We start from the raw sequence: 27,480 nt of genomic DNA, 5'->3' as shown, positions 1-27,480 counted from the left end.
GTTGGTGGGGGGTGTGGACCTGACGAGGGAGTCACGGAGGGAGTGGTCTTTTCGGAACGGTGATAGGGGAGGGGAAGGAAATATATCACTGGTGGTGGGGTCCGTTTGGAGGTGGCGGAAATGGTGGCGGATGATACGTTGTACATGGAGGTTGGTGGGGTGGTAGGTGAGGACCAGTGGGGTTCTGTCCTGGTGGCAGTTGGAGGGGCGGGGCTCAAGGGCGGAGGAGCGGGAAGTGGAAGAGATGCGGTGGAGGGCATTGTCGACTACGTCTGGCGGGAAATTGCGGTCCTTGAAGAAGGAGGCCATCTGGGTTGTATGGTTTTGGAACTGGTCCTCCTGGGAGCAGATGCGGCGGAGACGAAGGAATTGGGAATATGGGATGGCGTTTTTACAGGGGGCAGGGTGAGAGGAGGTGTAGTGGGAGTAAGTCGACGATGCCCTCCACCGCATCTCTTCCACTTCCCACTCCTCCGCCCCTCCAACCGCCACCAAGACAGAACCCCACTGGTCCTCACCTACCACCCCACCAACCTCCATGTACAACGTATCATCCTCCGCCATTTCCGCCACCTCCAAACGGACCCCAGTGATATATTTCCCTCCCCTCCCCTATCAGTGTTCCGAAAAGACCACTCGCTCCGTGACTCCCTCGTCAGGTCCACACCCCCCACCAACCCAACCTCCACTCCCGGCACCTTCCCCTGCAACCGCAAGAAATGCAAAACTTGCGCCCACACCTCCCCCCTTACTTCCCTCCAAGGCCCCAAGGGACACTTCCATATCCGCCACAAATTCACCTGCACCTCCACACACATCATTTACAGCATCCACTGCACCCGATGTGGCCTCCTCTATATTGGGGAGACAGGCCGCCTACTTGCGGAACGTTTCAGAGAACACCTCTGGGACACCCGGACCAACCAACCCAACCACCCCATAGCCCAACACTTTAACTCCCCCTCCCACTCCACCAAGGACATGCAGGTCCTTGGACTCCTCCATCGCCAGACCATGGCAACACGACGGTTGGAGGAAGAGCGCCTCATCTTCTGCCTGGGAACCCTCCAACCACAAGGGATGAACTCGGATTTCTCCAGTTTCCTCATTTCCCCTCCCCCCACCTTGTCTCAGTCAAATCCCTCGAACTCAGCACCGCCTTCCTAACCTGCAATCATCTTCCTGACCTCTCCGCCCCCACCCCACTCCAGCCTATCACCCTCACCTTGACCTCCCTCCACCTATTGCATTTCCAAAGCCCCTCCCCCAAGTCCCTCCTCCCTACCTTTTATCTTGGCCTGCTGGACTCACATTCCTCATTCCTGAAGAAGGGCTTATGCCCGAAACGTCGATTCTCCTGTTCCTTGGATGCTGCCTGACCTGCTGCACTTTTCCAGCAACACATTTTCAGCTCTGATCTCCAGCATCTGCAGCCCTCACTTTCTCTCGAAGATTAAAATTGGGTGTGTGGAAGATGCCAGACCTAGAGGAGCACAGAGATTTCAGAAAATTATATGGCTGGAGAAGCATACAGAGATCAGGAAGGATGATACCTTGCAGGTATTTGAAAAAAAGACCAGGAGTTTTAAGAATAGTGACATTACTAAATCAGGATTCAATATGGCAATGAATGTTGACAAATGCAGTTTAGGTTGTGAGCTTTTGAGACAGGAAGAAGGGAATTTAATGTTGATTCCCACTTATGAGCAATCTTGCTAGAGGTAGGGACTGACCACCACTGGCTACTTTCCCAGTAGTTGTAAATAACTTTTAAGGTCAATTAAAAGTTTACTTGGGAAAAAATGGTGATGCTGCAAGTATCATTCCTTACAGGTACTGAAGCACAAGAGATGCCTATAGGCAGCCTACAAAAAGGCAAGTCAAGGGAACTAGTGAAGTTTCCTTTAAATTTTATCTTATCCTCATCACACCTCCTGAGCTACAGCTGTCAGAGATCTATATATAGTGTTATCATTCAATAGAATCTGATCCGAGTTCAAATCCAGCCAAAATATCCAATTTGGTGAGTGGTGTATTGATTGATTCATGATTTTGAGGGCCATTGTGGTGCTTATCTTGGAGTAATGTCCCTACCTTGGAGCCAGGAGACTTGGTTCTAGAAGTGTATAATAATGTCTCTGAACAGACTGATTAGAAAACATCTCCGAAAGGACCTGCCTGAGACCAAATGAATCTGGGGGACAGGTGATGGTGACATTAATTAAGAGGTAATTATGCAAGGACTTGACTGGATGTGTGTACATAAAAATAAATAATGTACAATTTATAGGAGGAACAAGTAATCAGTTTGCTTGGAGTTTGTGGACTGAGGAGTTTAAATAAAGCTCTGATCAAAAATGTGCATGACCAGATCCTGTCTAACCAGTATCTTACCTCTAGTATTTAACATATAGCTATGGCTGACATCCAATCCTGACAATAACAGCTTGGCAACAGTGTGTAACCATACTTCAACACATTTTTCAGCTCTGATCTCCAGCATCTGCAGTCCTCATTTTCTCCTTCTGTCACCTCTTCAAGCCTTGGACACCGAATTGATCCTTTTACCAGTTCAGCCTACCCAATGCTCTGAATTGGATGAGACTCCTGAAACAAATAAATAAAGTCTGTAGGCTGCCTCTGGTTTGGGTCACACAGTAGATAAGTGTCCTTCAGGGTCAGGATCCACGATTTGTTTTTAAATAGAGATTGGAACCATAACAATAATATTCCTCCCCAAATTTTGGATGCAGCTAAGTTTATGGAATGCAGAAGGTACAAGGCTATTCTGGAGTGCACTGGAATAATCTCAGCTAAGGATGCCATAGATGAGTTTTTTCCATGTAAAGTGCACATGCTGGCCTTGGGAAACATTGTATCAGTAACCTGGGAGATGCACTTATGGGAAGCAAATCAAGAAATCCTTGAGATATCACCAGATGTCTACAAGAATCCAAAGATAAAGAAGTCTTGAACTGTAGTGCTCACCTCTTCATCTTCTTATAAGGAGGATTTCTTCCAGGTGACTGCAGATGTCAGAAATGTTCTGTTGAGAAAACTTCAGTCTTCTGTGAAACTATAGAAATATCATGCTAAGGAAGCTCAGTCTCCATTTGTCAACACTGTACTAATAGACATGCTGAAATTAAAGTCATAGATCTGTAAAGCATGGAGACAGACCCTTCAGTCCAACTCGTTCATGCTGACCAGATATCCTAAAATAATCTAGTCTCATTTCCCAGTGTTTGGCCTATAACCCTCTAAACGCTTCTGTTATGGACGAGGCCAAATCCCCTCAAAACATTTCAAGAAAGTAGCCCAGACCACATATTTTCTAGTTGTTTTAAGCAGGTGTATGTGGATATTACAGGAGTGATGTGGCTGGTCAAAACTCATAGGTTTTAAACAAAACAGAATTTATTTACAGAGTACCAAATGAAACACAAACAAAAGAGACCAGAGTACAGAATAACGTAGCCCATCTGAAAACCCAATCAACACTACCACAACTTAGTAGTGCTGTTCCAAATATTTGCAACATTCCCATAAACAGCCCTTGGCAAAAAAAGGTTAAATCAAACACAGGTTGTTACAAAAGAGATGTCAAAGAGAGAGAATCAGCACAGAGCATTTTCCTGGACCAGTAGCCTCAAAAACCTGACTGGCAGCCCCAAACAAAACAGCTTGCTAAAATCAAAGTAAAACCAGAGAGAAGCTAATCTGGGAGAAGTGGCCACTCCCCTTTTATTGTACAGGTGTTTCTCAAAAACTTGAGGCAGTATCTGTTAGCTATAATCAAATTGCCCTAAAACCCATCCAAAGCAGACACATCAGAATCTCTGCATTTACGACTCCTCTGTAAAAAACAAAGGACAACCTAACCTTGTTAAAGGAGCAGCACCGTCACACTTACTATCCATGTACCCTTTTAAATGTTTTAATTGTATCTGGCAGCTCATTTCATAGATGCATGACCATCGCCATTAAAAACATTGTCCATTAGGTCCCTTTCAAATCTTTCCCGCTCACCTTAAACCTATGTCCTCTTGATTTGGACTCCCTCACCCCGGGGAAAAGACCTTGGCTATTCATGCCCCTCATAATTTTATAAACCTTATAGCCTCTGACACTGCAGGGAAAATACGCCAGCAATTTAGCCACTCCCTGTAGCTCAAACCCTCTAATCCTGGCAACATTCTTGCAAATCTTTTCTGAATCTTTTCAAGGTTCACAACATCCTCCCGATAGCAGGAGACTAGAATTGAACGCAGTATTCCAAAACCAAAGTCCTGTACAGCTGCAACATAACCTTCCAACTCCTAAACTCAATGCACTGACCAATAAAGGCAAGCATACCAAATGCCTTCTTCACTGTGCTGTCTACCTACGCCTCCACTTTCAAGGAACTGTGAACCTGCACTCCAAGGTCTCTTTGTTCAGCAACACTCCCATTAAGAGGATTGATGAGGGCAGAGTGGTGGATGTGATCTACCTTATCATTAACACCTTACCATTAAGTGTGTAAATCCTGCTCAATATGTCTTTCCAAAATACAGCACCTAACATTTATCTAAATTAAACTCCATCTGCCACTTCTTGGCTCAAGGACCCATTCAACTCTGAAGTAACCTTCGCTCTCCACTATACGACCAATTTTGGTGTCATCTACAAATTCACTAACCATACCTCCTATTTTTGCATCTTGTCATTTATTTAACTGACAAGAAACAGCAGACCTAGCACCGATCCTTGTGGCACACTGCTGCTCACAGGCCTCCAGTCTGAAAAGCAACCGTCCTACTTTGAGCCAGTTCTGTATCCAAATGGTTAGTTCTCCCTGTATTCCATGTGTTCTAACTTTGCTAAACAGTCTACCAAGTGTAACCTTGTCAAACACCTCACTCAAGTCCATATAGATCACATCGACCACTCTGCCCTCATCAATCCTCTTTGTTATTTCTTCAAAAAACTCTATCAAGTTAGTGAGACATGATTTCCCATGCACAAAAACGTGTTGACTATCCCTAATCAGCCCTGCCTTTCCAAATACATGTAAATCCTCTCCCTCAGGATCCCCTCCACATCTTGCCCATCACTGATGTCAGACTCATCAGCCTATAGTTCCCTGGCTTCTCCTTACCACCTTTCTTAAAAAGTGGCACCACATTAGCAAACTCTCAGTCTTCCGGCACCTCACCTGTGGCTATCAATGATCCAAATATCTCAGCAAGGGGCTCAGCAATCACTTACCTAGCTTCCCAAAATACCCCCATCTCCTGCAACTCCACACTTAGGCCGTCTTGCTGATCTTTAAGGGCCCCTATTCTTTCCCTGGTTACTCTTTTGATCTTAATGTAATTGTAGAATCACTTTGGATTCTCATTAAACCTATCTGCTAAAGATGTCTCATGTTCCATTTTGCCCTCCTGATTTCCCTCTTAAGTATACTTTACTGCCGTTATATTTTTCTAGGGATTCACTCAATCCCTGACATATGTTTCCTTCTTTTTTCTCAAACCTCAATTTCTCTATTTATCCAGCATTCCCTACATCTACCAGCCTTGCCCTTTACTTGCAAACGTCCGAGTCAAATCAACTTTTGTAAGTTTTTGATTAATACTGTCTAAATTGGCCTTCCTATATTTTAGAACTTTAACTTTTTCATCCAATCTATTCTTTTCCATCACTGTTTTAAAACTAATATTATTATGATCACTGGCCCCAAAGTGCTCTGCCACTAACACCTCAGTCACCTGCCCTGCCTTATTTCAAAAGAGTAAGTCAAGTTTTGCTCCTTCATCCACATACTGAATCAGTTCACAAATTCCTCTCCATCCAAGCCTTAACACTATGGCAGTTCCAGGCTATATTTGACAAGTTAAAATCCCCTAACCCTACCATGCTATTATTCTTATATATAACTGAGATCTCCTTATAAATTTGCCTTTCAATTTCCTGCTGACTATTGGGTGGTCTATAATACAATCACAATAAGTTGATCCACCCTTTCTTATTTCTCAATTCTACCCAAGCAACTTCCCTAGAAGTACTCCCAGGAATAACCTCCTGGAGTACAGCACATTATCCCTCATCAAAGATATCGCTCACCTCCTCTCTTGCCCCCCCTTCTATCCTTCCTATAGCATCCATACCCTGGCACATTGAGCTGCCAGTCCTCTCCATCCCTGAGCAATATCGCTGTAATTGCTGTGATATTCCAGTCCCATATTCCCAACAATGCTGTGAGTTCATCTGCCTTACCTGTTAGGCCTCTTGCATTGAAATAAATGCAGTTTAATTTACCAGTCATACTTCATTCACTGTTTTGTTCCTGACTGTTTGACTTGCTCCTTTTCCCAATGCACCAGTCTGAGTTTGATCACATTTCTCACTATCTCCAGCTATTTCTGTTTTGGTTTCAGATTTCTAGCATCTGCAGTTCTTTGTTTTTGTTTTGCATTATTCAGTATTCAGGTATTTGGAGCCAGCCTTCCTAAATTTCATGCACTCACCATATGAATGGATCGTGCCCTTTTCGAGTTTTATCATCGCTCGTCGAAGAAAGTATACCCCTATCTAGCTAACCACAGCCAGATGACCTTAAAAGAAATGGGATAAAATGTTGTAAACCAGAATCATCAATAAAGCGAGGAATGAGCTGGGATTTTCAACCGTTCGATTATATTACTGCTCTCATTTATTATGTGTTGCGTGCACTTTAATTATATTACACCAATATTACCCATCGCCCTTAATCAGTGACTTAAAATAATTTACTTTTATTACTAAAATATTAAAATCATAAAATATTAATTTAAAATTGATACTAGTTTAAAATTAACCTAAAACCTTATTTAAAACAATCTAAAATTAAAAGTTATTAAATTCTGTCAACTGGAAAATCCTATGGGTCCATAAAAATCCTTAAAAGCTCGAGTGTCAAAGATAACACAAGATTTGTGATGTTTTGAGCAAATTTTTAAATTTCTCGATCCCAAGGTCTTTCATTAGTTCATTGTTCTTTTCAAACCATTTTCCTCGGGATCCCATCGCAAATCCATAAAAGGATATTCTTGTTCCTTTTGTGAGGACCATTATTTCCTTTCCTAGATGTTTATATTTTACTTTCTTTTCTTCCCAAGCCTGTTCCAGTGAGTTAATTTGCATGTCCATTCTAATCGTTACATCTACCTTGATAACATGCTTTTCCTTCTTAAAAATTAAATCCGGTATCCATAATTTCTCAGTATTATCTTTTATGCGTGGTTCCACGTATGTTATCCAACCTTTTATCTTGATAAACTTTATTAATTCTTCCATTATTCTATTGTGTCTCTTAATCCTCATATTTTTTGCGTAGGGACACCATCCTGAAATATGCGCAATCGTTTCTGAGTTATCATTGCATCGCCGACAATTCTTAATGTTAAATGGCCTTCCATAAGCAAGAGACGCCCTTGTAGGATATAAGTTCGTTCGTAATAAAATTGAATTTATTACTTTGGACGTCTTCATATATTGAATTTTTGTCAACCAATTATTGGAGATATTATCATTCTTGAAATAATGGATGCCCACCCCTTGACAGGGCAAGGCCATCCATTTCTGAAGTTCTATAGACCTCCAGTTGGTATAGTTCTTATTACTAAATTTCTCTGTACCATTATTCTCCTCATCAGTGATATCCATTTCTTCCAATTGTCGATTTATATTTGGATTCCAAATCTTCTCTAAAACTTTCAATTTACTAAGTTTTTGCATTTTTGTAGCTATACTAACACCGTCGAATGAAAATGAGGCATGTAAAATTTCATCCTCGGATTTGTATAGCATTTCATATTTCCTTAGAATAGCAATTGGAATAATTGTAGATAATTTATTCAATGCAAGGCCACCAACACAGGTCTTAGTATATAAAAACCCATCTGTGATGGATTGTGGGAGATGTAATATTTCTTTTACTGCACTTTTAATTATACTATCAAGTTTATTAAGATAGTTTAATGATACTTCCGATAAAATTAAATAATAATAAAGTCTAGGGATAAAATACACTTTTAAGAGTTCCAATTTCTGTACAGGTTTTAAAAGAGATCCTTTAAGATTATCTATCCAAAAACCTAATTGGTCTTCCCACAATCTATGGATCAATTTTTGCACCTAGATATTTATCGGTGCTTCCTGGATCTATAAACTGTATATTTCCCTCATTAAATTTCCAGTTAACCCTATCATTATAAATAAAGGTTTTATTTTTATAAGCAAAGTAGAATCCTTTAGTTTTTCTTACATTAACCTCCATCCCAGTATTATTACAAAATTTTTCTATCAGTTTTAAATTGTATGCCATTCCTTCATAGGATTGGCTGACATTCGCATTTAGCCGGAGCTCCCATCATAGTTCTAGCTAAATACTGTCTTTTATTCTTATATATAACCTGTGTTTCTTTAAACTTTCCTTTTTTCCTACTATATCTTCTTTTAGCATTGTTTACCCTCGTCTTACATTCTTGTCTATTATCCTTCTGCTTAGTGATTAATCCCTTTTTATATTTCAATTTCTTTGACCTATTGCTCTCATCATTGGTCCCTAATTTACCAATTATCATATCCATAATGCTGTCATAGTCATTTATTATACGTTTGCTTTTACTTATTTTGTCCTCCATTATCTCTACTAATTCTATTAATGATCCATCTTTAGATTCTACATTCCCATTAATATTATTATTTCCTTGATGGTTATATTCATCTATTACTATCTCCTCTGTTGGAGTATCTAAATCTAGATCACTATTCTCTTCACTTCTATTATCATTAATGGGGACTACTTCCTGACTTCTACCAGCAACTTTATCGCTAATCTTATGATGTTTAACTAAAAATCTTCTTGTATCGGAAATTTGTTTTGATATCTTAGTTTTCAATTTTTCAGCGATAAGTTTATTAATATTTTTACAACCTATAAATTCCTGTTCTAATTGTTGTAATATTTTTATTTCGGAGTTAGACCATACTCCTCTTTTACGTTTCTCTACTTTTTCCAAATTACCTTTTTTCTCTTTATTTCTTTTAGTATTTCTCAAATTAAGGTGCACGTACCTCTTGTGCTGTCCTAAACCTATAGCTGTTGTAAATTTGAACGGGCAAATTTCGCATTGGAATGATTTACCTTCTTCCCTTTCTTTTATATTACTATTACATTTAGGATAGTGACACGCGACTGAGTGGTAACTACCCTCTCAGCAGCATTTACTACATTTAACTCTCACAGCTTTAATCCCTTTACATAATTTTAAATGTTTTCTAAACATTCCCGTCGTATTATAAATGCTATTACAAAATTTACATACAAAATTATCTAACGGATATTCTAATATTATTTCTATTTTATCTTTCTCATTAACAACCGGATGAATAATCCTACTCTCATTTTTCTCTTTATTGCTGTCTGGCTCTCCAATTTGACTAAAATCAAAGGGTCCTTTAAAATTCGAATTAAAAATTGTCTGGCTATTAAAAGAACAAGACTCTAGAGGGGCCTTCTCTATGAATCCTTCAATTCGAATTTGATCCTGAATCCTCTGGACTTTATTACCGGCTTCCAAGTGCCTGCCTGAGGGCAGCTGTGCCAGAGTAACTATCATGGTCTCTTCCGTTTGCGTAGAAACGGATAATCTAGTCCTTGTTTGACTAACACATTTAGCAAACGGTGTCTCCAATAACAACCGTGCAGGGCGGTTATTTTCCCGGTCTCCCACCCAACCGGAAATTTTGGAATTCGACATAATCGCTGCTGCCAAAATAGGTTTCTAACATTGACCGATAGGTCACCAGCCGTCTCGTATCTTTTCTCTGGTCGTATTAGCCGACTTGAATAGAGTAACACTCATGCAACAGAAAGAGAACGTTAAAACTGTCAGTGGCTACACAGCACTGGATAAAACCAAAGGTAAAACCAATGATAAATCTATGCCAGTATAACTTCTTAAACAAGTTAAAACCACTCCTCTGTTATTGAGCTTCCTCTCACAGGTCGTTTCCAGGGGAACCACGTGAAGCAACAACTCTCTACCACCATCACTGTCCCCTGCCATAACTTGTACTCCCTATACGCCAAACAAGCCGAACAACATTATCCCCATCCAAAAAGTAATTTTCCCCATCTACCCTCCTACTGAAGATTTTTTTTCTCTGTTTCTTTCTTTTCCTTTGTGTCATTTTTTTACTGTCCCTTTAGTGCTGTCACCTGAGACAGAACGGATTCACGGGCAAGTGGGAGGCCTTTAAAAGTGAAAAAGCTAGAGTTCAAGGTTTAAATGTTCCCATGAGGGTGAAGGGCAAGGTTGGCAGGAATAGGGAACCCTGGATGACAAGATATTGAGGCTTTGACCAGGAAAAAAGTGTGGCTCAGGCACACATAGCTGGGATCTAGGGAATCCCTGGAAGTATATAGGGAATACAGGAGTTTACTGAAGAATGAAATCAGAAGGGCAAAAAGGGGCACAAGATAGCCTTGGCTGAGGAGACTAGGTGAGTCCAACGAGGTTCTTTAAATATATTAAAGGGGAAAGAATAACTAGAAAGAAAATAAGGGCCACACAAGGACCAAAGTGGACAACTATGTGTAGAACCATGGGAGATGGACAAAGTTCTCAATGAATATTTCTCCTCTGTGTTTGCCATGGAGAAAGATATGAAATTAGTGTTAATATCTTGGAGACAGTTCATATCACAATTGAGGAGGTGTTGGATATATTAGAGCATATGAAGGTGGATAAATCTCCTAGTCCTGACCAAATATAACCAAGAACACTACGAGAGGCTAGAGAGGAAATTGCGAGGGTCTTGGCAGAAGACTGGAGAGTAGCAAATGTTGTACCATTATTCAAGAAGGGCTGCAAAGAAACGTCTGGGACCTATAGACCAGTAAGCTTAACATCTGTGGTGGGTAAGTTACTTGAGAAAATTCTGAAGATAAGATATACATGCATTTGGAAAAACAGGGTTTGATTAGGAATAGTCAGCATGGCTTTGTGCAAGGGAGATCATGCCTCACAAATTCCTTGGATTTCTTTGACCAGAAAGATTGAAGAGGGCAGGGTGGTAGACATAGTCTATATGGATTCAGTTAGTCCTTTGATAAGGTTTCACATGGTAGGCTGCTCTGGAAGGTTAGATCGCATGGAATACAGGGCAAGCTGGCAAATTGGACACAAAATTGGCATGATGGTAAGAAGCAGAAGATAATAGTGAAAGAATGCTTGTTGGACTGGAGGCCTGCGATTCATAGGATGCCTCAAAGGTTGGGGCTGAACGCACTATTGTTTGTTATTTATATCAATGATTTGGATGAGAATGTACAAGGCATGATTAGTAAGTTTGCTGATGACACTAAAATAGACGATACTGAGGAAAGTTAACAGAAATTGCAGCTGTACCTTGATCACCTGGGGAAGTGGGCTGAGAAATGACAAATGGAGTTTAATATGGACAAGTATGAGGTCTTGTGTTTTGGAAATTCAAATCAAAATAGGAGTTTAATGGTGAATGGCAGGGCCTTAAGGAGTGTAATGGAACAGAGAGATCTTGGAATTTAGATTTTTAAAAATTCATTTTTGGGACTTAAGCGTCACTGGCTAGCCAGCATTGATAGTCCATTCCTATTTGCCCTTGAGAAGGTGGTGGTGAGCTTCAGTCCATTTGCCCACAATGTCAATGGGGAGGAAATACCATGACTTTGACTCAATGACTATGAAGAAACGGCTGTATATTTCCAAGTCAGGGTGGTGAGTGATTTGGAAGGGAACTTCCAGGTGGTGGTGTTCCCAAGCCTCTGCTACCCTTGTCCTCTGAGATGAAAGTGGTCGTGGGTTTAGAAGGTGCAGGATAAGAATCTTTGGTGAATTTCTACAGTGCATCTTGTTGATAGTACACACTGCTACTACTGAGCACCGGTGGTGGAGAGACTGAATGTTTGTAGATGTGGTGCCAATCAAGCGGATTGCTTTGTCCTGAATGGTATTTGGAGTGTTTGAGTGTTGTTGGAGCTGCGCCCATCCAGGCAAGTGGGGAGTATTCCATCACACTCCTGACTTGTGCCTTGTAGATAGTAGATAGACTTTGGGGAGTCAGGAGGTGAGTTATTCGCCACAGTATCTCTACTCTCTGACCTGCTCTTGTAGGCACTGTGTTTAGTTGAGTTTTTGGTCAATGATAACTCCAAGGATGTTGACAGTGGGGGATTCAGTGATGGTAATATCATTGAATGTCAAGGGGTGGTGGTTAGAGTGTCTCTTATTGGTGATGGTCATTGTCTGGCATTTGTGTGGCACAAATGTTACTTGCCACTTATCAGCCCAAGCCTGGATATTGTCCAGGTCTTGTTGCATCTGAGCATGGACTGCTTCAGTATCTGAGGAGTCGCGGATGGTGCTGAACACTGGGCAACCATCAGCAAACATCCCCACTTCTGACTTTATGACAGAGGAAAGATCATTGATGAAACAGCTGGAGACTGTTGGGCCTAGCACACTACCCTGAGGGATTCCTGCAGAGATATCCTGGAGCTGAGATAACTGACCCTCTACAATCACAATCATCTTCCTTTATGCCAGGTATGATTCTAACCAGCGGAGTGTTTGCCCCCCAATACCCATTGATTCCAGTTTTGCCAGAGCTCCTTGATGCCATACTCCATCAAATGCGGCCTTAATGTCAAGGGCTGTCAATCTCACCTCACCTCATGAATTCAGCAATTATTCCTTGTTTGGACCAATCTAATAACTGTGGCAGGTGGTGAAGGAACCCACAAGAGGAAAAAATATACTTGACCTCATCCTTACTAATCTGCTGGCTGCAGAATCATCTGTCCTGACAGTATAGGTAAACGTGACCACTGCACGGTCTTTGTGGCGATGAAGTCCTGCCTTCACATAGAACCTCCATCGTGTTGCGTGGCAATATCACCATGGCAAATGGAACACACTTCAAAATGATCTAGCAGCTCAAGATTGGGCATCCATGAGGCACTGTGGGCCATCAACAGCGACAGGACTGTACTCCTGCACAAACTGCAACCTCATGGCCTGGCATATCCCCCACTCAACCATTACCATCAAGCCAGGGGATCAACCCTGATTCAATGGAGAGTGCAGATGGGCATGCCAGGATCAGCATCAGACATACCTAAAAATGAGGTGTCAACCTGATGAAGCTACCAAACATTCACACCACACAAATGCCAGACAATGACTATTACCAATAAGAGGCATTCTAACCACTGCCCCTTGACATTCAGCATACCAAACGGCAGAAACAGCAAGTGCTAGACAGAGCGAAGCAATCCCATAACCAATGGATCAGATCTAAGCACTGCAGTCCTTCCACATCCAGTCGTGAATGGTGGTGGACAATTAAACAACTCACTGGAGGAGGAGCCTCCACAAATATCCACATCCTCAATGACGGAGGAGCCTAGCACATCAGTGCAAAAGATATGGCTGATGCATTTGCAACAATCTTCAGTCAGAAGTGCCCAGTGGATGATCAATCTTGGGTTCCTCCAGTGGTCCCTAGCATTACAGATACTAGTCTCCAGCCAATTCAATTCATTCCACTTGCTGTCAGGAAATGGCTGGAGTACATTTTGGACCCTTGCCACCTTCAGTGCTTCCTCCAAGCGTTGTTCAACGTGGAGGAATACTGATTCATCAGTTGAAGGAAGACTTCAGTAGGTCCAGAGTCAATGTCAAGGACTTCCAAGGCAACTCACTCCTGACTGTATGCTACTGTGCTGCTGCCTCTGCTGGGTCTGGGTCTGGGTCTGAATGACTATGTCAGGCTGTTGCTTGACTAGTCTACGAGACAGCTCTCCCAATTTCAGTACTAGCCCCAAGATGTTGCTAAGGAGGATTTTGCATGGTCGACAGGGCTGATTGTGTTTTTGCCATTGTCTTTTCCAGTTCCAAAGTCGATGCCAGGTAGTCCATCTGGGTTCATTTCTTTGTGACTTTCTAGCAATTGATACAACTGAGTGGTTTGCTAGGCCATTTCAGAGGGCAGTTGAGAGTCAACCACATTGTTGTGGCTCTGGACTCACATGTAGGCCATACCTGGTAAGGATGGCAGATTTCCTTCCCTGAAAGGTATTAGTCAACTGGCTGCGTTTTTCCAACAATTGATAATAATTTCATGGTCGTCAGTCGACTCTAAATTCCAAATTTTCTTTTATTGAATTCAAATTCCACCATCTGCCGTGGTGGGATTCGAGCACAGGTCACCTGAACATTCTTCTGGGTTTCTGAATTAATTGACAAGCACTAATATCACTAGGCCACCGCCTCTCCCTTTAGATCTGTCAGGGCATTGATTATAGAAGTTGGGGAGTTATGTTGCAGTGGGAGAAGACATTGATGAGGCCACACCTGGAGTATTGGGTTCAGTTTTGATCACCTTGTTATAGGAAGGATGTTATTAATCTGGCAAGAGTGCAGAAGAAATTTACAAGGATGTTGCCTGAACTCAATAGTTTGAGTTTTAGGGAGAGGTTGGACAAGCTAGGATTTCTTTCTTTTGAGTGTAGGAGACTGAGGGTTGACCTTACAGAGGTGATAAGATCATGAGAGGCATGGATAGGGTAAATGCACTCAGTCGGGTATCAAGGACTAGAGGGCATCAGTTTAAGGTTAGAGGGGAAAGTATAAAAGGGAACCTGATGGGAAATTTTTCACACAGAGGGTGGTACGCATATGGAATGAGCTGTCAGTGGAAGTGGTTGAGGCAGGTACATTAACAACATTTAAGAGGCATTTGGACAAATGTATGGATAGAAAAGTATTAGAAGGATATAGGCCAAATACAGGGAAATGGGGTTAGCATGAACGGACATTTTGGTTGGCATGGACCAGTTGCTGTCTCCGTGCTGTGGAATTTTCTGACTCTATGACTCTATAACTCCTACTCCAGTGTACATATATGAACCTAGCTGACATTTGAATGCAGTATTGATTTTGTGTTACACCAGAGTTTCTGTTTTTTGACACTAGATACTAGTCCCTTGTCTGCCATTTTACGTGGACATAAGTTATCCCTTGGGATTATTTGAAGAATGGTAGAGGACATCGCCATGTGTCCTTACCAACATTTAACTCTCACTACACTATTGTTTTTGTATTACCAAGATGTTTGCTAATTGACTGTCATTTTTCTATTAATGATTTCACTGTCAAACAATTGAGGATGTCTTGAAGATATGAAAACCTCATTAACCTGCAAGTTTCCATTCTCTCAACTCTTTCACATTTCCTTCTCTGTCACCTCCTTACTGTCCACTAACATCTATTCATTCTCCCATGGTGATCGTTATCCAGTCCTTTGTTAGTCCAACTCTTCTTCTCTCTCTTCGGGCTCTCGCTCCACTTATCATTTACTTTTTACTCCTCTGCTCATCCTATCTTCTGCTTTAAAACCAACACCTTGCTCGCTACCATCAGTGCTGGGCAAGGGTCACTGAATCTGAAATGTTAACTCTGATTTCTGATTAACTCAGATGCTGCCAGACCTGCTGAACCTTTCCAGCAAATTTTTGTTTTCCTGATCAAAGATCCCCCTCTCTCTATTGTACTGATCCCATTCCTTATTACCACACCTCCTTTTCTTTTTTGCCTCCTCAGTGTCAATTATTCTTGAACATTCAGATCTTAACTATGGTTTCCATTGCATATGCATTGTTAGATGTTACAGCTAGAAACAAAAGTTGTGTACAATAGGGAACATTTTCACTGCTATATCTGGATATGTAAGAGAGCAGTGTTTCTTTTGTACTGGCAGCCTGTAAAATTGAACAAAATGGAGGTATCATTTCTTCAAGTTTGAAGTGTATTTATTCAAATGTCACAGGATTCATCTCAGCATATGTGATTCAGTGGTTAGCACTGCTGCCTCACAGCACCAGAGACCTGAGTTTAATTCCACCCTTTGGTGACTGTCTGTGTGGCGTTTGCACATTCTCCTTGCATCTGTATGGATTTTCTCCAGATGCTCTGATTTCCTCCCACAGTCCAAAGATGTTCAGGTTAGATGGATTGACCATGTTAAATAGCACATAATGTCTGGAAATGTGCAGGCTAGGTGGATTAGTCACGGGAAATGCATGGTTACAGAGATGCGGTGGGTCTGGGTGGGATGCTATTCGGAGGGTCACTGTGGGCTCGAAGGTAAAAACAATGGCTGCAGATGCTGGAAACCAGATTCTGGATTAGTGGTGCTGGAAGAGCTGATTGGCCTGCTTACACACAGTAGGGATTCTGTGATTTTATATCATGGTAATAGTGCATGAATAAACAAAAAGCATTTTAAATTTAACTTGAAAAACTGGCCCATGTTGGTGCCAGAAGAAACACTGATGAATCCTGCAAAAAAAAGGAGTAAGTCACATTGACATTTATGATATTAAAGCAAAAAAATGCAAGTTGACGTTACTAGTAGTTACATAAAACAACACCAGTGCTGAGCCAGCTATATGCTTCTGTGAGCAAGATATATTGGATTAAATTTATTTAGCAGTTGAGAACTAACTGAAGAGGACAGCAGAACCCAGATGTCATTTTCCACAAGCCATCTCTAGTCAAAATCAAATTACCAGATATACTGATACGAATTTCAAGACCTCAGGCAGGTTATAGGCAAAATAAAAGACAGCAACATCCTGGTAAATATCTTCTGAACCCCCTCCAGCTTCACCCAGTTATTGGAAGGATATTATTAAGTTGGAGAGGGTTCAGAAGAGATTTATCAGGATGTTGCTGGGTATGGAAGGTTTGAGTCTTAAAGAAAGGTTAGATGGGCTAGGACTTTTTTCACTGGAGCATAGGAGTTGAAAGGTGACCTTATATAAGTTTATAAAATCATGAGAGGTATAAATAGGGTTAATGGTAGGTTCTTCTCCTGAGGATGGGGGATCTTCAAGACTGGGGACACATTTTTAAGGTGAGAGGAAAGAGATTTAAAAAAGACGCGAGGGGCAATTTCTTTACACCAAGGAGATAACAAACTTGGCTATTCCACCTATACATGCCTTTCCTGATTTTATAAACCTCTATGAGATGTGACCTTATCTGGAATATGAATAGGAAGAGTTTAGAGGAATATAGGCCAAATGCTGGCAAATGGGACTAGATTAATTTAGTTGGCATGGACGAGTTGGACCGAAGAGTCTGTTTTGTGTGCACAACTCTAAGTAGCTAATTGGTTCTTGATCTAATGAGCTTTCTTGCTGGAATGGATGGAGTATTAATCGCTCCTGATGTCACCTGTCACAATATCTAGTGCTCAGTATAATCCCAGCCTATTCCTCTGTTCATTAGTTTACACTGGTATGGTTTCCAGTTCTCATCTGTCCAAAGTATCCAGAACCCATTCATGATATTTATGTAGATGTGAATAGAAAATAGATGTAATAAAACTGCTAGGAATGTGGTATATGAATGGGAATCATAATTTGAAGGAGGTAATTATTCTCTCACCAAGTTATTCTAATGGAAACAAAATTCAGATATATATACACAAGTTAGGTCAACATTCCTGTTTGGGATACAACACAGCAGCAAATGCACAAGTAGAAGTATGTTGCCCTTTGGATGGACTAGGGTAGGTGTTGGGTGTGCTATTTGCATTGATATTATGGTCTTTGCACGTAAAATGCCAATAGAGATTTAGAGAGAAGTCATTGTAAAGAAGGAGCAGTGAAAAGCAGCGACAATGCACTTACACACAAGTCATGTCAATCATCACCATGACAATATCCTCTAAAGGGCTTGGAAACAATCAGGCATGTAGAATGTAGTCTACACAAGTGTGGCTGTTTGGACAGAGCATTATGATACTGAAATCCCACAGGCATCAGTAAGGATAGATAATCTGTACTACATCATGGCTTTTCGTTAATGTGAACAACATATATTTAGGAGAGGTCTTGGCCCAGTGGTATTATCGCAAGATTCTTAATCCAGAAAACCAATTATTGTTCTTGGCACCCAAGTTTTGAATTCACAAGCCCGAGCAAAACGGGAATCAATGGGAATCAAGGACAACCTCTCCACTTGTTGGAGTCGTACCTGACACAACAGAAGATAGTTGTGGTTGTTAGAGGTCAGTCAGTCTCAACTCCAGAACGTTTGCAGGGGTTCCTCATGAAAGTGTGCTAGGTTCAACCATCTTCAGCTGGTTCATCAATGAACTTCTCTCCTTCATAAGGTTAGAAGTGGGGATGTTTGCAGATATTTGCATAATGGTCAACACCATCACAACTGCCCAGATACTGAAGCAGTCTATATTTAAATGCAACAAAATCTGGAAAACAGGATTGGACTGGCATGTATAAAGTAATATTTGGCCACACAAATGCCAGGTAATGACCACTTTCCCTAAGAGACAATCTTAGCACCACCCCTCAACATTCAGCAGTGTTATCAGCACTGAATCCTGCACTGTGAACATCCTGGAGATTACCATTGCCAGAATCTCAACTGAACGTACCACATAAACACAGTATCCACAAGAGCAGGTCAGAAACAAGGATTACTGTGGCAAGTGACTGACTTCCTGACTCCCCAAAGCCTGTTCACCATCTCTAAAGCATAAGTCAGGAGTTGTCACCCACTTGCCTGGATGGATGCAGCTCCATCTACCCCTCAAGAAACTTAATACAATCCAGGACAAACCAGAAAGCTTGATTGGCACCATATCCACAAGCATACCAGCTTTCAACTACTGATGATAAGGAACAGCAGAAATTCACCAAAACTCCTTTGACAGCACCTTCCAAACCCATGACCGCTTCCATGTAGAAGAACAAGGACATGAGAACACCACCACCTACAAAAGTTCTCCTCAACGCTACCGACCATTCTGACTTGGAAATATATTGCTACTTCCACCCGAAATTTCCTCCCGAAGGGTATCATGAGTCAACCTACACAAAGTGGGCTGCACTGGTTCAAGAAGGCGGCTCAAAACTACCTTCTCAAGGGCAACTAGTGATGAGTATTAAATACTGGTCAGCTAATGACACCCATGTCCCACAAGTGAATTAAAGAAGTTGAAAAGTTAAAGTTGATTTATACTTTGCTTCTAGTATTTTTTATTTCTGATATTTATTCAAATTTAATATGATGTATCATGAAGTATATGGTCTATGGCTATGTAGACAAGTTTCAAACATACTAAGTAGTGATCCCACATTTTATATTCTTTGCTTATTTAACTTACAGCGGAGTTGCCATTGATATAAAAATGATAAATCCACTTTTCAAAATATTTCATTATTTAGAGCCATAATTACAGTTATTTATGTAGTGTACAGATGGAATTTATCACTATAATTGCAAACCTGCCAACCTAAACTCAACTTATACAGGATTTTCCTCCTTACTGATATTTGTTGCAGTCATAGGATGAGTATCGTATTTCATTTATCCAAATACATAAAACACAATATGATTGAAGAAACTGGCTCTATCTGGTAATAATATGGATTTGTGCCTGTATGTGGCTAATAACTAATGTGGTTAACCAATCTGTGGCATTGGCTTTTCATTATGTAATTAAGTGGTAAAACTGTTCTTATACTCTCTTTGGTCTAGACATAGAGTCATGGGATTGTACAGTAAAGGAACAGGCTCTTCGGTCCAACTTGTCCTTGCAAATGAATATCCTAAGTTAATCTTGTCCCATTTTCCAACATTTGGCCCATAGATGTCTAACACTTACCTATTCGTGTACCCATCCAGTCGCCACATCCTCTGGAAACTCATTCCATACTGGCACCATCCTTTGTGTGAAAAAGCTGCCCCTTAGGTCCCTTTTAAATCTTTCCCACCTCAGCTTAAACCTATGCCCTCTAATTTTGAACTTCCCTATGCTGGGAAAAAGGCCTTAGTTATTCACCCTATCTATGCCCCTTATCATTTTATAATCCCCTCGGCTTCTGACGTTCCAGGAAAAATAGCCCCACCCTATTCAGTCTCTCCCTATAGCTCAAACCCTCCAATCCTGGCTACATTCCTGTAAACCTTTTCTGAACACTTTCAAGTTTTGCATCTTCTTTCCTATCGCAGGGGTATCAAAATTAAATGCAGTATTCCAAAAGTGCACTGACCAATAAAGGCAAGTGTACCAAAGTCTTCTTCATTACCCTGCCTACCTGCAACTCCTTTTTCGAGGAACAATCAACCTGCACCCCAAGGTCTCTTTGTCTGGCAACTCTCCTCAGCACCCTACCATTAAATGTATTAGCCCTGCTCTGATTTACCTTATCAAAATGCAACACTTCACATTTACCTAAATTATACTCCATCTGCCATTCCTCAACCCATCAGCCTATTTGTACTCTGAGACAAACTTCTTCAGTGTCCACTACACTACCAACTTTGGTGTCATCCGCAAACTTGACAATACCTCCTTCTATCACATCCAGATCATTTATATAAATGACAAAAAGCAGTGGACCCAGCATTGATCCTTGCAGCACACCACAGGTCACAGGCCTCAAGTCTAAAAACCAACCCTCCACCACTCCCCTCTATCTGCTACCTTCAAGGCAATTTTGAATCCAAAAAGCTGGCTCTCCCTGGATTTCATGTGATCTAGCCTTGCTAACTAGTCTAACATGCGGAACATTGTCAAACGCCTTGCTGAAGTCCTTTTTCTTACAACCGCTGAGACAAACAAAAAACGTATTCGAGGAGTTGTAATAAAGCAGAAATGCAAGATGATATAAAAATTATATTCAACCAATATAAAATTGTAAAATTAATTAATTAATGAATATATACATTAGTACAATTATCTCCAATTCAGAGTGCAGTAAACTGACAGAAAGTCTTTATTATTTCCATATTCGCAACTTCCACATGAGTTGCTCAAAAGCAACTTATAAATGACCTTTCAGTTTGAAAAGAAATCATGTTAACCAGTGTTATAAATGTTATAAACTTTCTAAGAAGGTTTATGCATAGGCATTTCAAGTGAAATTGTAAATAAATTAGAAAGGAATATTTTTATAACTTTGTTTGAATTAGTGTCAGGTTTAAGGTGGAACATCTGCAGTAGGCAATGTGGCAGCCAATCTAAATACATGAAAATAATTGATAATCATCAGAACATACATACTTACAACATTAAAATAGACATTTCTACCCCATGAATAATGTTGTTTGGTGGAGCAATCCTAAATTATCCTTCATTTTATTCAGGATCTATGGGCTTACCTGGAGTTAGTAAAGAAGGATACCCAGGAAAGCCTGGTGCACCTGGAAATGCTGGAAATCCTGGAAAATCAGGGAGGCCTGGGCCTCCTGGTCCACCTGGAACATGTCATCCATCTCTATGCTATGGAACAATTGGAGGAAGAGATCCCTTTAGGAAAGGACCAAACTATTGAAGCTGGATCATCAACCATATTGGATGAATGGACTTGGAGTGAGTTTATGATATTACTAAGTCTGGTGCTTATTATTTTTAAAATCCTAAAAGAAATCTCAGGATAATTTACATGAGTGTACCCATGTTCTGCTATGTCAAACAATTTTTAATTAGGCATTCTAAGACTGCTTATTAGAGGTCTTTATCTACATATACAATCCAAGCTCTTACTCTACTTTTTGTTTCATTTATATTGTTTGTATTTGTTATTTAATGCTATGCTTAAAGATGGAGAGGTCAGATATTGTAACATATATTATTGAGTTTGCTGTACAACCTTGTTTGAGACATGAGTATGTGTTGTTTTCTTTTTAATCTTGGTCACTTCTTTAGTGTGATGTACTGCACTATTTGTATATTTTTAAAAGTTGAATCCATTAACTTAATACGGCAACAGATATCAACAATTATAAAGAATGAAGTCTATAACTTCTTAACAAAGTTGTCTATGTCCTCTGTCTGAGATATTTACTAAAAACAGAAAAGATATTACATTGCCAAATTTTCACCTTGCGTTCATTGGGACAAAGGTTAAATCTGAAACAATCACAACAATTGATGCAAGAGGTGAAAAAGCTGGTGATTAGTTGGTAAGTTGATTCTATTTGGCCAAGGCATTGCCATCAAAGCCTATTTGCTAATCAATATCCTTTTTTTCCCCGTGATGTAAATTGTTGTGATCATATAAAACTTTTGACTTGATAAATGCAAGATGAAAAGCTTCAGTGACATGTCTGTCTTTTCAGCAATGTTTAGGTTCTGTATCACCAAGCGATTCTTTTAGCTTAATGCAATCACAATTTAATTATTTTCACTTGCAATTAATGCTTAAGTGGCTTCTAAAAATGTAATGTCAAATAATGCCATCTTCTGCTTTGAAAATTTCCCTCATTTGCCTTGTCTTTATTTGCTGTTTTCTGTGCTTTTGTAAGCCTTACTAAAAATTAATTTTGTAGGGTTTGAAACTAAACATCAAAATACAGTTCTACTAGGATTTAGTTTAATTCAACTGCTTTATTAATGTTTAAAATTTATTGTATTTATCGTGATTTTGTATGCTGGTACTGTTACTATGGAACTTCTGCCAAGAAACTTTCTTGGAGAGAAGTGGTTCCACCATTGCAACTGAGTTGGTGAACAATAAATATTAGTCTATGATTTGGTTAAACAAAACTACAAAAATAGTTTTTCTACCTTAACATAAGCCCATGTATCATTTGTTTCTATGGTAGTTTTCCATAGGGTACAGGATTATAATTAATGGTCCAGGCATCTCAGTTTGCAACAAATGCATCTGTAAATTTATCATTTTCACGAACAATGGGAACTAAATTCACGCTGCAATGTATTATCAATGAACATGGATGCTTGAAAATTACAATGGAAAACATTTTTGTCCTCTGCTGACCACCAGAAAGTTTTACAACAGTTTAATTAATGTTTATTGGAATACCTAGGAATAGCTGTATTCTTGCTTTTAAAAAATATGGAAATAAAAAACAAGTATCAGTAAAATTATCGTTGTATTATTTTTACTCATTCTTGAGCATCTCAATGGCTGAAGCTGCCAAATATGGCAGATTGTTTTGTTTTTTATTCAGTCACAGGTTCAGGGTGTCACTAGTTAAACCAGTATTTATTGCCCATCCCTAACTGCCCTCTGAAATGGCCTAAGAGGGCTTTTTTCCCTGGATCGCTGGAGACTGAGCACTGACCTTATAGAGGTTCATGAAATCACGAGGGGCATGAATACGGTAAATAGCCAAGGTCTTTTTCCTAGGGTGGGGGAGTCCAAAACTAGAGGACATAGGTTTAAGGTGAGAGGGGAAAGATTTAAAAAGGATCTGAAGGGTAACACCTTCACACTGAGGATGCTGCATATTTGGAACGAGCTGCCAAACGAAGTGGTGCAGGCTGGTACAATTATAACATTTAAAGGACATCTGGATGGATATATGTCTGGGAAGGGTTTAGAGGGATTCGGGTCAAATGCTGGCAAATGGGACCAGGTCAGATTGGGATGTCTGGTTGGCGTGGATGAATTGGATGAAAGGGTCTGTTTCCATGCTGTATAACTCTATGACTTTATATAAATATTGTGGCTACACCAGCAGGTCAGAGGCTAGGAAACCTGCAGAGAATAACTAAACTCCTGACTTCTCAAAGCTTGTCTGCCATCTACAAGACACGAGTCAGGAGTGTGATGGTGTACTCCCCATTTGCCTAGATGATAGCAACTCCAACAACATTCAAATAGTTTGACACCATCCAGGACAAAGTTGACTTGATTGGCATTACATCCACAAGCATTCGTACCCTCCACTACTGATGTTCTGTAACACCAATGTGTACTATTTAAAAGATGCACTCCAAGCCTCCTTCCAAACCTACAACTACTACCATCTAGAAAGAGAAAGGCAGCAGATGTATGGGAATACTACCTGCAGGTTCCCCTCCAAGAAACTCATCATTCAGATTGAGAAATCTGGTATCTTACCTTCAGTGTTGCTGGGTTAAAATTCTGGAACTCTCTCCCTAAGGGCATTTTGGGTATCCCTACACCAAATGAACTGAACAAGCAGCTCATTACCACCTTCTCAATGGCAACTAGGGGTGGGCTATAAATGCTGACCCAGCCAACAAAACCCACATATCTTGAGTGAATAAAAAATGTTCTGGTTCAGTACTGCTTTCTGTCAACCTGAGTCTGCAGATTGGGTAAATTGGAGAGCATTGGACACTTAATAAAAACATTAACTACAGTGGGAAAAGTAGGGCTTGATTTCTAGCTCATAACACATGGCTTTGCTTCAAATATAGTCTAATTCTAAAAATCTCAGTAGGTTTGGCAAAAGTGTATGGTTCTGCCATTGGTGAGCTCATGATAGCCTGAGGCGGCACCATGGAGATGTGATGCATAACTAATAAGGCAAGCAGCAAAGGCATGTGCGAGATAACGTACTAGAGCTCACAGTCAGAAAGCCTCCATGAAACTCCCTGCAATTGATAAATTCATCTTTTAGTAAAATTCAACCCTAGGTCACTATCTGGCAAATGTAGACTGGGAGCAGTTTCTTGCAAGTGAGTCTATATTTGGAAGGTGGGAATCTTATATAAGTAGTATAATGAGAACTCAGAGCCAGCATGTTCCTCTGAGGGTGAAAGGTAAGGGTAACCAGCACATTAAACACACGGAAGGCCATTCGAAAGTATAAAGAGTTTAGGAGATTGCCTAAAAAGAACATTAGAAGGGCAAAAGGAGGAGTCACAAAATACTTAGGAAAACTACAAGGCCTTTTTATAAGTACTCACAGAGGAGAATGACATTATGGACATTGATATCAGTTAGGATGATGAGATTGTAGAGCACATTAAGATTAATAAGGAGGAGGCATTAGATGTTTTAGTGGGCACAAGGATGAATAAATCCCCACGGCCTGATGAGATATATCCCCAAGCTGCTACAGGAGGCAATGAAGAAGATTGCTGGGGCCCTGGCAGATATTCTTAATACTTCGTGGGCTGTGGGCAAAGTGCCAGATGGATGGTGTTGGCTAACGGAATTCCTTTGTTCAGGAAGTGTAGCAGGGAGAGACCGGATAATTACAGACCAGTCAGTACTACGTCAGCGATCGGGAAATGTTTGAAAAAAATTGTGAACAACAAGATTAATCAATACTTGGAAAAGCAGGGATTGATCAGGGATAGTCAGTGCAAATATGTTAGAGGGAGATCCTCTAATATGGTGGCTCAATGGTTAGCATTGATGCCTCACAGTGCCGGGGCCCAGGTTTGATGCCACCTTTGTGACAGTATGTGTTGAGTTTGCAGATTCTCCTCAAGTCTCGATGGGTTTCCTATTGTGTTGCAGTTTCTTCCATAGTCCAAAGATGTGCAGGCTAGGGGGTGGATTAGCATGGGAAATCTAGGATAGGGTGGGGAGGGTGTGTGTCTGGGTGCGATGCTCTTTGGAGGATCGGTGTCAAGGGGCTTAATGGCCTGCTGCCACCCTATGGACTCTGGTTCTAATTCAATTGGGTTTATCGAAAAGCTAACTAAATGTATTGTTGAGGCTAGTGCAGTTGATCTAGTTTACATGGACTTAGTAAGCATTTGACAAAGTCCCACAATGGTGGAGGGTTGTTTTTTCAGACTGGAGGCCTGTGACCAGTGGAGTGCCACAAGGATCGGTGCTGGATCCTCTAATTTTTGTCATTTACATAAATGATTTGGATGTGAGCTTAAGAGGTATAGTTAGTAAGTTTGCAGATGACACCAAAATTGGAGATGTAGTGGTCAGCGAAGAAGGTTACCTCAGATTACAACGGGATCTTGACCAGATGGGCCAATGGGCTGAGGAGTGGCAGACGGAGTTTAATTTAAGTAAATGCAAGGTGCTGCATTTTGGAAAAGCAAATCTTAGCAGGACTTATACACTTAATGGTAAGATCCTAGGGAGTGTTGCTGAACAAAGAGACCTTGGCATGCAGGTTCATAGCTCCTCGAAAGTTGAGTCACAGGTAGATAGGATAATGAAGGTAGCATTTGATATGCTTTCCTTTATTGGTCAGAGTATTGAGTACAGGAGTTGGGAGGTCATGTTGAGGCTGTACAGGACATTGGTTAGGCCACTTTTGGCATATTGCATGCAGTTCTGTTATCCTTCCTATTGGAAGGATTTTGTGAAACTTGAAGGAAGTTGCCAGGGTTGGAGTATTTGAGCTATGGGATGAGGTTAAATAGGCTAGGGCTGTTTTCCCTGGAGCGTCGGAGGCTGAGAGGTGACCTTATAGAGGTTTATAAAATCATGGGGGGCATGGATAGGATAATTAGACAAGGTCTTTTCCCTGAGGTGGGGAGTCCAGAACTCGAGGGCATAGGTTTAGGGTGAGAGGAGAAAAATATCAAAGAGACCTAAAGGGTAACTTTTTCATGCACAGGTTGGTGCATGTGTGGAATGGGCTGCCAGAGGAAGTGGTGGAGGCCGGACAATTGCCACATTTAAAAGGCATCTGGATGGGTATATGAATAGGAAGAATTTGGAGGGATATGGGCCGGGTACTGGCAGGTGGGAATAGATTGGTTTGGGATATATGGTTGGCATGGACGAGTTGGACCGAAGGGTCTGTTTCCCTGCTTTATATCTCTTTGACTCTAATTTTGGGAGGTCTAATTAGAGACTTTAGATTAGATTAGATTACTTTACAGTGTGGAAACAGGCCCTTCGGCCCAACAAGTCCACACCGACCCGCCGAAGCGCAACCCACCCATACCCCTACATTTACCCCTTACCTAACACTACGGACAATTTAACATGGCCAATTCACCTGACCTGCACATCTTTGGACTGTGGGAGGAAACCGGAGCACCCGGAGGAAACCCACGCAGACACGGGGAGAATGTGCAAACTCCACACAGTCAGTCGCCTGAGGCGGGAATTGAACCCGGGTCTCTGGCGCTGCGAAGCAGCAGTGCTAACCACTGTGCCACCGTGCCGCCCACAGATATGCATAATGGATGGAAGGTTCCTGGGGAGTACTGAAGAACAAAATTTGTGACACAAATCCACAGATCCCTCAAGGTGTCAGCACAGGTGGACAGTTTTACTGGATGCTTGCCTTCATTAAGCAGGAAGTAGAATATAGAAGCAAAGAAGTCTTGTTAGAACTTTCTAAAGCATTGAGTAGGCCACAGATAGAATATTGTATTTAGTTCTCCTCGCCACACTATCAGAAGGATATAATTGTACTGGAGAGAGTGCAGAGGAGATCCACCAGGATGTTGCCAAGGTTGAAAAAAGCTGGGTTTGTTTTCCTTGGAACTGAGGAGGCCGCAGAGATCCCTGAGTGAGGTATACAAAATTATGAGAGGCACAGAGTTTATCATGAGAATCTCTTCCCCGTGGCAGATGTGTCTAAGACCAGAGGGCATACAGTTAAGGGGAGAAGCAAGTGGTTTAGAAATTTTTAAAAAATGCCAGAGCATGGTAGGCGATGG

General features: G+C 41.0%; 1 protein-coding gene across 1 annotated transcript in view; it reads left to right on the top strand.

The window, feature by feature from the left end:
• col21a1 (collagen, type XXI, alpha 1) overlaps positions 1 to 22,998 on the top strand; it is a 474,425-nt gene extending 451,427 nt beyond the window's left edge. The window contains exon 29 of the mRNA XM_087979161.1: positions 21,255 to 22,998. Within this exon, the coding sequence (XP_087835287.1) occupies positions 21,255 to 21,442 (188 nt within the window). The 3' untranslated portion in view covers positions 21,443 to 22,998. The remainder of the gene's footprint in view (positions 1 to 21,254) is intronic.
• Positions 22,999 to 27,480: the final 4,482 nt, after the last annotated feature.

Source organism: Chiloscyllium plagiosum, unplaced genomic scaffold (genome assembly GCF_037043375.1).
Source record: "Chiloscyllium plagiosum isolate Xiang-an unplaced genomic scaffold, Cpla_swu_hap1 HiC_scaffold_3, whole genome shotgun sequence".
Taxonomy (NCBI): Eukaryota; Metazoa; Chordata; class Chondrichthyes; order Orectolobiformes; family Hemiscylliidae; genus Chiloscyllium; species Chiloscyllium plagiosum.
This window is presented reverse-complemented; position numbering and strand designations above follow the sequence as displayed.